This window comes from Ascidiella aspersa, chromosome 4 (assembly GCF_963924565.1).
Source record: "Ascidiella aspersa chromosome 4, kaAscAspe10.2, whole genome shotgun sequence".
NCBI lineage: Eukaryota > Metazoa > Chordata > Ascidiacea > Phlebobranchia > Ascidiidae > Ascidiella > Ascidiella aspersa.
In genome coordinates, this window is record NC_139450.1 from 10,486,079 (window position 1) to 10,499,519 (window position 13,441).

At 36.5% G+C, this 13,441-nt stretch overlaps 2 protein-coding genes across 2 annotated transcripts; one reads left to right on the forward strand and one right to left on the reverse strand.

Moving 5' to 3' along the window:
* Nucleotides 1–711: 711 nt before the first annotated feature.
* On the reverse strand, nt 712–4,302 carry LOC146147144 (4-galactosyl-N-acetylglucosaminide 3-alpha-L-fucosyltransferase FUT6-like). The gene is made up of 6 exons (XM_083388386.1): nt 4,150–4,302; nt 3,795–3,884; nt 3,364–3,443; nt 2,365–2,493; nt 1,879–2,085; nt 712–1,510 (listed from the first exon to the last, which is right to left on the reverse strand). Exons 3-6 carry the CDS (start codon nt 3,396–3,398, stop codon nt 955–957), a joined length of 927 nt encoding a protein of 308 aa, XP_083244512.1. The 5' UTR covers nt 3,399–3,443; nt 3,795–3,884; nt 4,150–4,302; the 3' UTR covers nt 712–954.
* Nucleotides 4,303–6,636: 2,334 nt separating this feature from the next.
* Nucleotides 6,637–12,785, forward strand: LOC146147145 (4-galactosyl-N-acetylglucosaminide 3-alpha-L-fucosyltransferase FUT6-like). Its single transcript, XM_083387753.1, has 6 exons — nt 6,637–6,813; nt 7,545–7,658; nt 7,975–8,054; nt 9,333–9,461; nt 11,048–11,254; nt 11,433–12,785. Exons 1-6 carry the CDS (start codon nt 6,649–6,651, stop codon nt 11,983–11,985), a joined length of 1,248 nt encoding a protein of 415 aa, XP_083243879.1. The 5' UTR covers nt 6,637–6,648; the 3' UTR covers nt 11,986–12,785.
* Nucleotides 12,786–13,441: the final 656 nt, after the last annotated feature.

The following is a 13,441-nucleotide window of genomic DNA, read 5'->3' on the forward strand; positions in this document are numbered from 1 at the left end:
ACTTTTACGTATTACTTTTACCCTGCTTTTACAACCATGCTAAAACAAGCAAACAAACAAACAGTATAAAACAGAAACCTGGTGCTAGTGAACTTTACTTACTGTGACGAAACAATAGATATTGTAAACCAAACAGAGTCTATTATGACGTAGGTTTAACAAAGTTAAAGCAGCATTGCTTCAAATAAGGCTACTTTAAGTCGTATAGTATAAGTAGACGTTCCCATTTAAACTCTGAGCAGTTAGTTATGTGTTATAATTATCAAATAATAAAAAGTGAGCCATTTTCATCCACTTTCCTCCCCAATTCCACCCTGGAACAAATTTTCTTCCCAAAATTTAAAATTCCCCCCAAAGTGAGCCAAGTGGCTCCCTTTGAGAACCACTGTTCTAGGTCTCTATGAAGTATATAGACTAAATTTTTATAGCGGACATTGACGACAACGTTAACTGATTGGTTGACATTGCCGACAATGACTTGATTATTGCTTTAATTGATAACTGGGTCTCTTTAGATTTTACAACGTACAGCCAAGTAAAGTATAATTATAATCTCAATGTAAGAACACTAATACATTTCGATTGATGTAGGTCAGGCCTATAATCTTGTGCATAATTGAATCAACTGTCGTCTGTGCCCTTAAAAAGGGAAAAAAACGTAAGCTATTTTTCAGTTAAGTTTTGTGATTGTATAGCAAACAATAAGGCGAGTTCAAAGCATTACGGTTAAGGTCACAGTTCGACCGCCGCTTGGCCCCGAGCAAGTCTTAAAACATCTCAGCCAAACAAAACATTCAGCTATGCACATCGCGTATAAAACACCCGTTGTAAATTCCGTACATTTAAAAAATAGATACAGAAGGAAAATAAAAAACATATTGTTTTATAACTTTAAGCTTGAACATTACACCCTTGCAGTAAGCCGAATAGAATATAATGACGCGCGCGCTTCCTTTAATAGTCAATGCACTCGGCACTCTCAGTCTTGTACCACCAATCATAAATAGATTTAACGACGCGATGCCTCGTTGTCCGCCTGGCCACAACCAACAAATCATCGGCACTTGACCGGTACGGCCAGCCATTTGTTCTCGGTACATCTACTCCGTGCAGTGATCTACAAACGGAACACCAGAGGCCCGGAAATCTATCACGAGACCAGCCATGAGGATATATCGTCAACTTAAACTCGTCCCTCCACTTGAAATAAGTCTGATAAGCGCTATCATTTCTGTCGAGGTATCGGAGGTAGGCCGCCAGTGATTTGCGCGTCGGGAAGTCTTCGACGTGTATGAAGGAGTGCGGGGGTGCGATCCTTTCATAATCCTCGCGCCTTGATCCCCACACCACTGGCACCGTACCGGAGGCAAGGCCGTGCTCGAAAAACTTTTCGGTGATGTAGTCGCGGCAGTGGTGTGAGTTTTCGAAGGCGAAGTAGAACTTGTATCGCGACACGAATCGCAGAAAATCGCGCGTGCCCCTTCGTAAGGAAACAGTCTTCGTGAAACATCTGCGAAAATCAAAAATATCAGGCGGTACGCATACTTTTTTTTTTTTAAATAAATAACTACTACATTGTCGTAATCTCGTCCTGCTCCACTCTCATCATGTGTTGTTCAATTGGTATAGACGGACAGTCTCTGTAGAGTTCGAACCTCTCCGCAGGCTAGTTGTGTTTCTAGCCTTGCCTTGCTATATAGCACTACAATCTGATTAGGTCCACAGATTTTGATAGTATAACCTTTCCGTATAGCTTCCCGTTATTGTATTTTTATAAATCTGCGATAATCGTTGGTCATTACTTCTTTAACAGGAATTTCACGATACAGGTATAGAGGTAACCTCACAAAATTATGTCACAATGTTACGGAAACCTACCGACCCAAAGCAGTTATTGGAAGACCTGCTTTTTTCAGTTTCTTATAAATGACCATTCTCTTTCGAGCGCCATCGGTGCCAGCACAATTACTGACTATCCAAAGACCAAACATTGATTTTGGGGTTTGAAATATATCTTCATTCTGAATCACATCTCTTCCAATAAACAGAACATCGCGGTATGTAACGGAAAATCCTGAATCACGTCTGAAATTAACAGTATGATTTATAATATACACATTTTTTTGTAAATATAATTCCAGAATGACCTGTAGCGATTAGAAAATACCTTTGACAAAGGCTTCGATATTTATAACATGCAACAATCTTGTAAAACACTTTAGACTTACTTTACGAAATACCTTAATTGCTTATATTAAGAAAACACTTCTACCTATTAGTTTAGCACCCACTTAATGCAACTTAAAAACAGCATTCGGTTAACCCTAAGGATGATTTCATTAAAAAGCATATACAACAAAGAACCTGTAACCAATCGTGTCGTTAAAATAGCCTTTCTCAAATTCTTCGAGATGTATGGCTTTTTCATGTTTCCTTAATCTTGTAGATGCAGGAGACTCCATGTTGTGCCAGATGTATAATTGATCAGCTCTTCTGTTTTTAAAACATTACCATCACGTAATTTGGAACATTACCAAAATTAACTAAATGTGTTTCATAAAAAAAGGGATAGGCCTAATTGTTTGTGCAACATTCTGTGGACGATTTTTCGTTGCTGGTATTTCAGACTTTATTTCGCGGAAAGATTTGTATTTTAACAAGCTTAAACTTTTTCCCGCTTGTTTACTATAGCGTTAGCAACTATTTCTTGCAGTCTGTTGCGGAAAATCATTAAAGTTCCAGTAAAATGAACTTGCTCGCGTACCCAAGAACGAAAACCCCTGCCTTATGTCCTATAGGTTGCGAGTTTACACCTCAATGTAAGATGGATATTTTTAGCCTTTGTTAAGCTATTTATCGCGTAATAACCATGTCTTTTGTGCTTTAGATTTTGAGGTTCGTAAACTTTTTTAAACGCCGTTGCTTCTTTAAAATATTAGCTGGCCGAAATGATTTTAAAACAGGTTAAGATGTAACTTGTGCCGACATGTGACGACGCAATTCTGTGACGTCATCAGTTAAAAATAATTCGTGACCCCAAAACAAACATTCTAGATCCGGGGCATGTTGTAACCGCTAATTGCAATTAGTTTATTTCCCTTGTCCAAATAGGTTAGGTATGTTCATTTATTTGCCCCTTATACAAGGTTTTTGAACTAAATTGTTAACTTGGCAATTTTTTTATGTTAACTGTCATCGTCTTTTTGCATTAAAGAGCATTTGCATAGCCAGTGTTATAATAGTCATGGTTTTTACCAACACAAACAATTTTGTTACATTTTGATTTTAGGTCAAAATTTCATTTTGTTTATGTGAACAAATAAAATGTGCATATTTAATAGTTCAGTCACCCTCCAAACTGACCTTTGACTGTTGGAAGGGGTAAGGTTTCGCTTCATACATTCATTGTTAAATACTATCGCTGCTGTGTCGGGGTGATTGGCCTTGAAAAAACAAAAATGCCTTTTTTATCACATTTCCACTTGTTATTTAACCCGTCCTCTACATGTATTTTGCAAATCGCCCATACATCGAATTTGCGGATAAGGAATAATAAACCATAGTCACTTAATTGCAAAATAACTTTTGAAGTAACGTACATCCCATTTGGGAAAAAGTACAAGAAACCATAGACATTTTAAATGATTCTTTTAGTTTGTTCAAACAAAGAAATAAGCAAGATTTGTAAAATGACAAATTCAAAGTCAGGTTACTTGCAAAATAACTTATTAAGTTACGTATGAGATACTAAATTCAAAATATGGGAAATCATATCATTTTAGAAATGAACTTACTAGCTTTCGATCAGTTGAAATTTCGCACCATCCACATCTGGAACGACTAGGTGGAGGTTTTATGCTGGTAGGGCACCAAAATAGAATTACCTGGGATAGAAAACGTAGTAAAAGGTTTGCATTGTATTTTAGGTTGATAACTACCAACCACTTGCAGCGTGGAGTAGTTTGAGATTGCGACTAAAAGCGAAAAATAGAAGAAAATCAATAAAAAACAAATATTTGTAAAAAGCAGTAGCCTATACACAAAACCTGCAGAAGTTCAAAAGATAAATTTCATTTTTAAACCATAGCTCAAATTATGTTTCTATCGTTGCTATACAAGAGATTTTTTGCAGCTGATCACTCAGTGTACCTTTCTTACTGTTTTCCCCCTCTTTAATGCTTTTTTCAAGGAAACTAGGTTCGAAACATTCGTAACACGAACATAATGTCGTTCATCATTGAATTGCAGGAACCATAAGGAAGCTAGCAACGCAATCAAAGTGACTGCAAATGCACAAAACAATCTAACTCTCATTTTCCAGACATCGTCTTGTACCGTTCTACCCTCTTGCGAAAATGACACGCAACAAAGGAAATACTAAAGTTACAACACCCACAATGACTACACCGAAATTAAAAAATCGCAAAGGGAGAAGGGCATATGCTCTGAATTCCATCACAATTACCCATTCATTTTTCTCTCTCTCTTTCTCTTTTTTGTAAATCAATACTTTGATTCTAGATAAGTGCTCCGCAAGCGGTTTGGCGTGTGTAACTGCAAAATAATTTTCAATAACAGTTTACATGTGTTGGCGGTTCATGTTGAATCTGCCATTCATAGGCTTGTTAAAGTTTCTAGTAGATTTGGCTTTTGTAATGCAGACGAGCATTTATAATCTTAGAGCGGGGGTGTCCAACTCAAACATGCCGGCGTGCCAATTTTTATCTTATAACTTCTTCCCGTGCCAAAGTTTCGTAACTGAACCAGCCAGCTCTTTTTAATCATAAAAGCGTTTTTTTACCAAAAACAAGAACGTTTATTTAAACTTAAAAAAATGCGCATCACTACATCAAAGTGTCTCTCGGTGAGCTGACTTTTGTTTGTTCACACCAAGCTATATAATATTATGTGAATGTTAGCCTCCACACAGTATAATGTTACTATATCAAAAGTAATTGTTGGTTGTCGTGATTGTCGCCATTGTTTTATATTGTGAACAAACAATGGCAATTGGCTGTATAACAAAATTAGTATTTTCTAGCAATTGGCAAATTGAGCTTTTTTGGCAATTGACTAAACAACAATTTTAGTGTTTTTTGGGGAGGGCTTGCGTGCCATTTTTTATTAGATCGCGTGCCACATTTAGCACGCGTGCCGCTTGTTGGACACCCCTGTCTTAGAGACTTAGATTAACAGAAATACAGTTATTCATAATTTAGCACAAACAAACAATAATCCTGATCAAATTGGATTTTGCTTTTACATTTGCGACAAGGAAACATAGCCATAAGAAATGTACGTACCAACTTGTTAGGGATTGAAGGTTAACTTGGATATAAACATGCACAGCTAAATTTAAGTTTCAGTTAAAAGTTTATCTCCCCTGTTTACGTAATTGTTTTGCGTAATGGGCCTTTAACAGCTTAGAAAAGTGTATTTTGGGTGGCAACAAGTAAGGTTTGTCAGTCTAGTTCAGTGTTTCTTAACCTTTTTTACTTGGGGGCTCACCTTCGCGAGCGCGAAATTTTTGAGGTGTACCTGTATTTCTCTTAAATTGCTTGCCATTTTTTATTATATAGGCTTTATAGTTGCATATCTTTAAAGAGATCCAGCCTTGAGACCAAAATAAGAACAACGTCAACTTCGGAATAAAAGCCGGTTAGGAATAACGCGTAAAAATGACGAAATCGGAATCAGACCTAAATGGCCAAAATAAGGCCATACATACAACCTTTTATCTAACCCCAAACACCACCCATAATTATCAACTCCCCGAATATTTTTAACCCTAGCCTAATTGCTAACACCACCAACTACCGCCTATAAGCCCAAACAGAGGCAAAAAATCCGGGGCCAAAACAGCGGCGCCAAAATGTCGACAGAGCAAACAGCCAATGCCAGACATGTGTCCCCAAATCATCCCATACCCTTTACCAACAGTCCTGGGTGTAATTTGTTTTATTCCGATTAATTTGGAGCTTAATTCAACATGTTTAGGTTTTATCTAGACTATTTTAGATTTTATTCTGTCGTGGTCATTTATGCGAATTTGGCGTTATTATGTCGGTGGTCTTAGTATGGTATTATGGAGAACTGAATTAGATATTGTTGCTTTGTAGGTATTCATGCGTTTTCTACTTGAAAGTGCTGTGGAATCAATGAGCTAAGCTAATAGAAAAGTAAGAATACATGTTTTATTTATTAAACTATTTTTTTCCTTTTGCTCGCGGCGCACCTGCTGGCAGCCTTCCATGGCGCACCGGTTGAGACACGCTGGTCTAGTTTATAGTTTGTACAGCTAGTTGTTTCTTTCGTGTTTATTGCATAACTTCAAAAAACACTTGGTGGAAACTGTTATAACAAATATTTTGTGGTTACTCACACGTACCATGCATGGTTGCGCAGCACTTGTCTAGAAAGAAAATATTGCTAGCATTGAAAACCATGTGATTTCCACAATTAAAGAAAAGAGAGAGAGAGAGAGAGAGAGAGAGAAGCAGTAGGCTACTGTAATGAATTTCAGAGTGTATGCCTATTTCTTTTTGTAATTTTAAATTTCCGTCGTACAGATTGCGGCACTGTAACTATTTTCTTTGTTGGTGCAATTTGAGCAAGAGCGACAACGGTACAAGCCAATATGCCAGAAAAATGAACGTTAGGTTATTTTGTGTATTTGCAGCCACTTTAATTGCCTTGTTGGTTTCCTTCTGGTTCCTGCAGTTTAATGATGAACGACATCCAGTTCGTGTTACGAATATTTTAAACCTAGTTTCTCTAAAACAAGCCTTGGACAAGACAAAAACCTCGAGAAAGGTACATAAAAACTTGTATATATCACCAAGGATATAAAAGAAGTTTGTCTATGATTTGACAATTAAGAGTATACACTAATTGCTTAGCTTTGCATGGAGCAATTGCTATTGTGTTGAATTAGTTATACACAGAATCCAGTCCAGGATTTTTGTTTGGGAAAGGCGAAGAAACAAATTATTTACAAATAAAGTTACAAAGTTAGGTATTAGCATTATGTCATTTAATTGGCAGTCGTAAAAAACTTGCCTTTGTTGGTCAAACTTATAGGCCGAATTGTGCAAGTTGATATTTAGTTTATATCTAAATAGATTTATTGGGGGATGCGTTCAGGCAAAATGCAAAAAATAGTGCGTTTTAATTAACAAACTTTTAGTTCGTATACGTTTGCGAAACTAACAATCGTATATACGTTTGCGCCAAAGAGTATGTATAGTGAGGTAATCGTGTTAAATAATTACCATAGTAGCATGGGCGCCCGCACGGGGGGGGGGGGGCAAGGGGGGCACTTGCCCCCCCTGGAATTTCAAAATGCGATTATTAGTATTATATTCAAGTATAATATGTATATTAAGGTTAAACATATTATACATTATCCATTGCCTCCAGTGGCGTATCCAGGAGGCGCGAGTTCTTACCCTCTTTTTGTAAGTGATATTATCGTTTTTTGTTCGTTTTTGTCATACTAAACAAAATACAAAAGTTTTTTTTTGTCACCACTGCGCTGTTACCAGGTGATCTTGTTTTGGTGCCCTTCAAAGAAGAAATTCAAAAAAATGAAAGAAGAGATAACTCCACTTAGTCGATCCAGATGTGGTTGGTGTGACATTTCAACAGACCGAAAGCTAGTAAGTTTAATATTCTGTGTAAGTTCATATTTTGTCTATGTATTTAGGGCAATGCGATAAATCTTTAAAATTACTTAATCGAATGAACAGTGGGTCGTACTAAGTATTTACATTCAGGTGAAAATAAGCAATTACGCTATTACATAAACATAGAAACTTCAAAAGATTTAGTTTTTTGCAAGTGAAGTGTTACCTTTATCTGTATTTTAGTATACTCAAATATTTATGGCTCTATGTACTTTACCCCAACTGCGATGCAGCTGCAACATAGAAGTTATAATAGTGAACCTGACACAAAAACGTTGTTTTCGTTTAGGTCAATCACCCCGAAACAGGAGCGATAATTTTTAACAACAAATGTATGAAGCGAAACCTTACCCCTTCCACCAGTCAAAGGTACGTTTGGAGGGTGACTGAACCAGTTAATATACTTAACTTGGGTAATGTTATAGAGTTTTTTAAACTCCACGAAAGTCATATGTGTGGTATGAGTTTAAATTCACAACAACAACAAAACGAAAACAAAGTAGGGGAGGTGCGGGACCCATGGAACGGATTTGTTTTTTCGATAATATCTTTCGAATTACAACTTAAAAACACTCGCGGTTATTTTCTTTGGAGAGCTTACAGCTATGGATACCTACATGAAAACAATAATTTAAATCTGACATATCCTTCTAATTTTTTTTTTAAATATAAAAAACGTAACTTTTTGTTCCATCGGTTCCACCCCACAGGACCTATGGAACACCCCATGGGACCTATGGAAAAGAGAATGACTGCATCTAAAAACACTGCGCGAAGTATTCCTGAAGTGCATAACTACTCAGTTAATCGTGTAGAAACAATAGCACAAGAAAATGTATTTTCAGAAATAAAACAAAAACACAAGGAAAGAAGCATGAAATGCTAAAGTTATTTTTTTTATTTCTGTTATGATTTGCAACCCAGGTTTATGATATTAATTGTTTTTCTTTTTAGGAGAACATATCTGTAAATATAATAATTGTCAAATGTGCGACTTCGTCGAGTCCCGAGTCAGACTCTGACTCCAGAGCCTGTATTCCGCCAATTTACGTAACTAAATACGGTGGATATGCAGCACTTCAGTTACAGCTTACAGGGATGTCACATAATTCATCCACTCACAACAAATGGTTCGAAAATATCCACCATATGCTATTTAGCTATTACAAACAGCATTTGACGGCAATATCAGTTTTTGGTACTACGCTTGCGCACGTCAGACTCAGGACTCTGGTAATTTTACGTGGTCTTGCTCGAGTCCGACACCGCAGCCCTGGACGTCAGTGAACAACCCCTTATTAGATGTTCTTGTCTTAAAAGTTTGCATACTAATATCCTTAAAATCTAAGAATATGATCAAAAACTGATCGAGAGACCAATGGAACAGACTGTTCCAAAGGTCCTCTTATTGCCATTTTTAATAAAAACAATTGAAATATCAATCATTTCCAAAAGCACGCTGTAGAACTTTTTGGACAAACTTCTGTTCACAAAATCTCATTCCCACAACCAAAATCTTATTTAGTTCCCCCAACAGGGGGCGCAATATGCCAGTGTTCCATTGGTCCCGCACTTCCCCTACTCTTGTTTATAGTATTTACATCAATCTGGGTATTTGAAATGCTTGTAATGTTTCAAATGTTACAGAAGAGCTGATCAACTTTACATCTGGTACAACATTGAGCCTCCTGCCTATACAAGAGTGTGGAAAGATGAAAAAGCCATGCATCTGGAAGCATTTGAGGACGGCTACTTTAACGACACGATTGGTTACAGGTTGCTCGGTTGGATAGGATCTTAATAAAATCATCATTGCATGGTTAACTCAAAGTTTTGTTGAAATTTCACCAAAGGAGTTCTAAAATATAACGTAGAACCTTTTATCTCAAAGTACAACAACTTTGTAGTCAAATCAACAGAGTTAAATAAAATTAAAAAAAAATGCAACAGGAAACAGAAAAGCTGTCAAACTGCTCAATAAAGTCTTCGAACAAATATCAAATATGACGTCATTTATTGTTCTTATTGTATAGAATTTTGTTATATTTATGGGCTACAAAATTTCGTTTATAAATCTGTCTCATATTAAAGAATATATAGTAATGGAAACAAAAATGTCCATTGGACCAAAATAAGTAATCCAAGTTATGACGTCATTAGGATGTTTGTAAATTGACATTTTAAACTCCTTATTAATGATGATTTAGAAATAACGTTTCCCGTATATTTCAGGCGTGCGCTTTGTAAAATCCAGGCTTCTAATATGGTGAATATAGTTCTAGGGGGGACGTGGCTATGGCTCCTCCAAACTGTGTTTGTTTTTGGCCTATCTTGATTTTTAACTACGTAAATGCTCATTTTTCTCGTGGTCCGCGCACATCTGATGACGGTTTGGTATGTCTTGCCCATTTTAATAAGTTTTATCTAGCCCATAGGCGTCGTGCGTCTCATTGCACCAGCGAAAATGGAAATTTTGAAACTTCGCGATTCCAAAATGGAATTTTTGAAAACTGCGCGAATCCATAACATCTTTGTAATAAGGCTTTATTAAAAATAACACCTATCCAACACAAAACTTTAACAAATAAACTTACTGTGTAGTGCTCTTAACATTACTTCTTTAGGACGTCAAGTTTTGACGTAAGTGTGAAAACAAAAATCCTAGGTCCGCGCCTGTCTACGAGGCAAAATTTCTACAAAATGATATTACTTTTAAAGATGATTTATTGATTCTTTTAGAAACCTGAACCTAAATTGATAATAAAACTGTACTTTTACTCTAAACTATAGGATTTATATCCGCTAACCTATTTGTTCCTAATATTGTTCAGGCGACATACTGGTATACGTAGTGAATGATATCATAAATCATAACTAATACTTCACAGCGTTTAATATCTTCCGTGTAAATTGCTTTTTAAAATAGCCTATTGGTAAATTGCTGTTTCGATTCACTAATTTGGCTGTACATTTGTTATACGGATTAATTACCTTTAAAACTTCGCAGCATTTATTGTTGATTCCATCCTCCCAGGGCTTTCCTCTTTAAGGTTTATTTCTTTTTTATTTAATATGAATAAAATTTACAAGTAGTTTTTGCTCCATCATTTCGAACTTTGTTAACATTAGGCGTCTGCGTCAAATTAAATTTTGTTGAAAATCAATAGCGTTTTGTCAAAACACACACTTTTGCTTACAAAACAGTTTATAGTTCCGGGAAGCTTTTTTTAGCAAATTGCATACTTTTAATCATCCTTAGAATTATGGAAGGGGGTAGCCTATATTCGCTGCACTATGGTTTGTGGGTAAGGTGAAGCTGGTGCAAAATGTTCTAAAATCTAAATCATATCTGTTGATTTCAGACGTGATTCGGGTTTTTCCGTTACTTACCGCGAAGCTCTACTGATGGACAAAGTAATGACAGAGAATCAAGACATTTTGCAAATCCCAAAATCAATGTTTGGTCTTTGGGTAGTAAGCAATTGTGCTGTCACTGATGGCGCTCGAAAAAGAATGCTTATTTATAAGGAACTAAAGGAGGCAGGCCTTCCAATAACTGCATTGGGAAGGTATACGTTTTATCTTTTCACATTAAGCATCCCAAGGTTTTATTTAGCGAAGTTGCCCTTTATTACTGTGTCAAAATAATATTTTTGTCCGAATTATAGTGTTGTCATTGTATTAACAACCTACACTTTTATACGTTAATGTTGAACTGTGTAAATAGGTCTCAACATTATTTCGCAGATGTTTCGGGAAGCATATTTCTGTACCAAGGGGCACGCGCGACTTTCAGCGATTCGTGTCGCGCTACAAGTTCTACTTCGCCTTCGAAAACTCGCACCACTGCCGCGACTACATCACAGAAAAGTTTTTCGAGCACGGCCTTGCCTCCGGTACGGTGCCAGTGGTGTGGGGATCAAGGCGCGAGGATTATGAAAGGATCGCGCCCCCGCACTCCTTCATACACGTCGAAGACTTCCCGACGCGCAAATCACTGGCGGCCTACCTCCGATACCTCGACAGAAACGATAGCGCCTATCAGACTTATTTTAAATGGAGGGACGAGCTTAAGTTACAGATGGATTCCCCCGGGTGGTCTCGCGAAAACTTCCCACACCCCTTGTGTTCCGTTTGTAGATCTCTGCACGGAGTAGATGTACCGAGAACAAATGGCTGGCCGTACCGGCCAGATACCGATGGTTTGTTGGTTGTGGCCAGGAGGACGGTAAAGCATAGCGTTGTTCAATCTGTCTATGATTGGTGGTACAAGACTGAGAGTGCAGAGTGTATTGAATAATAAAAAAACATACATTATGCCATTAAGCACAGCCATTTATTCTAGTGATTTATATAAAAGTTCATAGAATTTTTTTCAACCGGGAGTGTTGTTTTTATGGTATTACCTATAATTTAATTTCAACTGACAAAAATGTTTTTTGATTAGCCTAGTGTTTAAAATGTTTTATTTTTATATTGTAAATATAACAACATTTTCCAACCGGTGCTCCGCAATTGAAGGTTGCTAGGAGCGATTCAAACAAATAGAACACTAATAATTTTTGTATTTCTACTTATCTGTAAGCTAAAATCATTTAGTATAGTACTTTAAACAAAGTGCAATTAAACTAAGGCAATTTTGTTTTTAAATGCTGTCACTTCGGCAACCTTTTTCAGTCGCGGGCCAAAATCAAAATCAGCAAGATATTGGCTGGCCGTACTAAATTTACCCAAGTAATATTGTTGTTAAAATGTGTTATTTTGAAGCAGTATATGATCCAGTATCTTAAAATTTTATAAAAGTTCTATTTTTACAAAAGGTGTTTTGAAAATGTTCTTGTTTAAAAATGTCCACCAAGATTCATGGTCACAAACCGAGAAAGATGTAATATATGTTACGAAGAAAAGCGCCATACGTTTATTTCATTAGTTGTTTTTTTGGTGTAATTTGAATAGGGCCGATATGCTCGTAAAAGTATGTCATATTTAAAACCTGCAAAGTATTCACACGAAAAATTACATTTATGTATGGACTGGGGGGGGGGAACTTTCATTGTTAAAAATGACATGTTATGTGTAACGCCATTGGGCTGATAAGATTCCCGCAAACAACGAAAAGCAAATGGCGTAAGTTCATAACTTTCAGTTTCTGACTGTTAATTCATTATTTCGGTCATATTTTCGGTCACTGTAAATTGAATATTTCAAGTTATTTGCATTGATTAGTCGTATTAAACGTATACAGTTATTAATATTACGTTTATTGTTTGTTTAGTAATTGATTATAAACTTTAAACTGAAACTTATTTGTGAATGTTTATATCCAGGTTAATCCTGGATCCCAACAAGTTGGTACGTACATTTTTTGTGGCAATTTGATTAGGATTATTATTTGTTTGTGATAATCAGCGTGGCCCAACTTATTTTCATAACTGGCCAAAAACATTTTTTTTATCTTGCAGGCAAATGGCAAATTATACATGGCAGTGCTTCTTAATCAAGTGAATGGTTCACCCAGGGTGAATAATTTTTTTGCAGGGGTGAATATAAGGGTGAACCGTCAGAAATGGATGATGACAACCTAAATCATTTTGTGCTGTTATATATAGACGAGATAGTTTTATCATATCACGAGACAAGGGTGAATGAAATCTAAAGATAGATGCTAGGGGTGAACAAAACTAAAAAAGTTACAAAATCCTCGTCTAATATTCAAGTAAATGTCAGTAATTGACTAATATCGCTCACACCCGTAC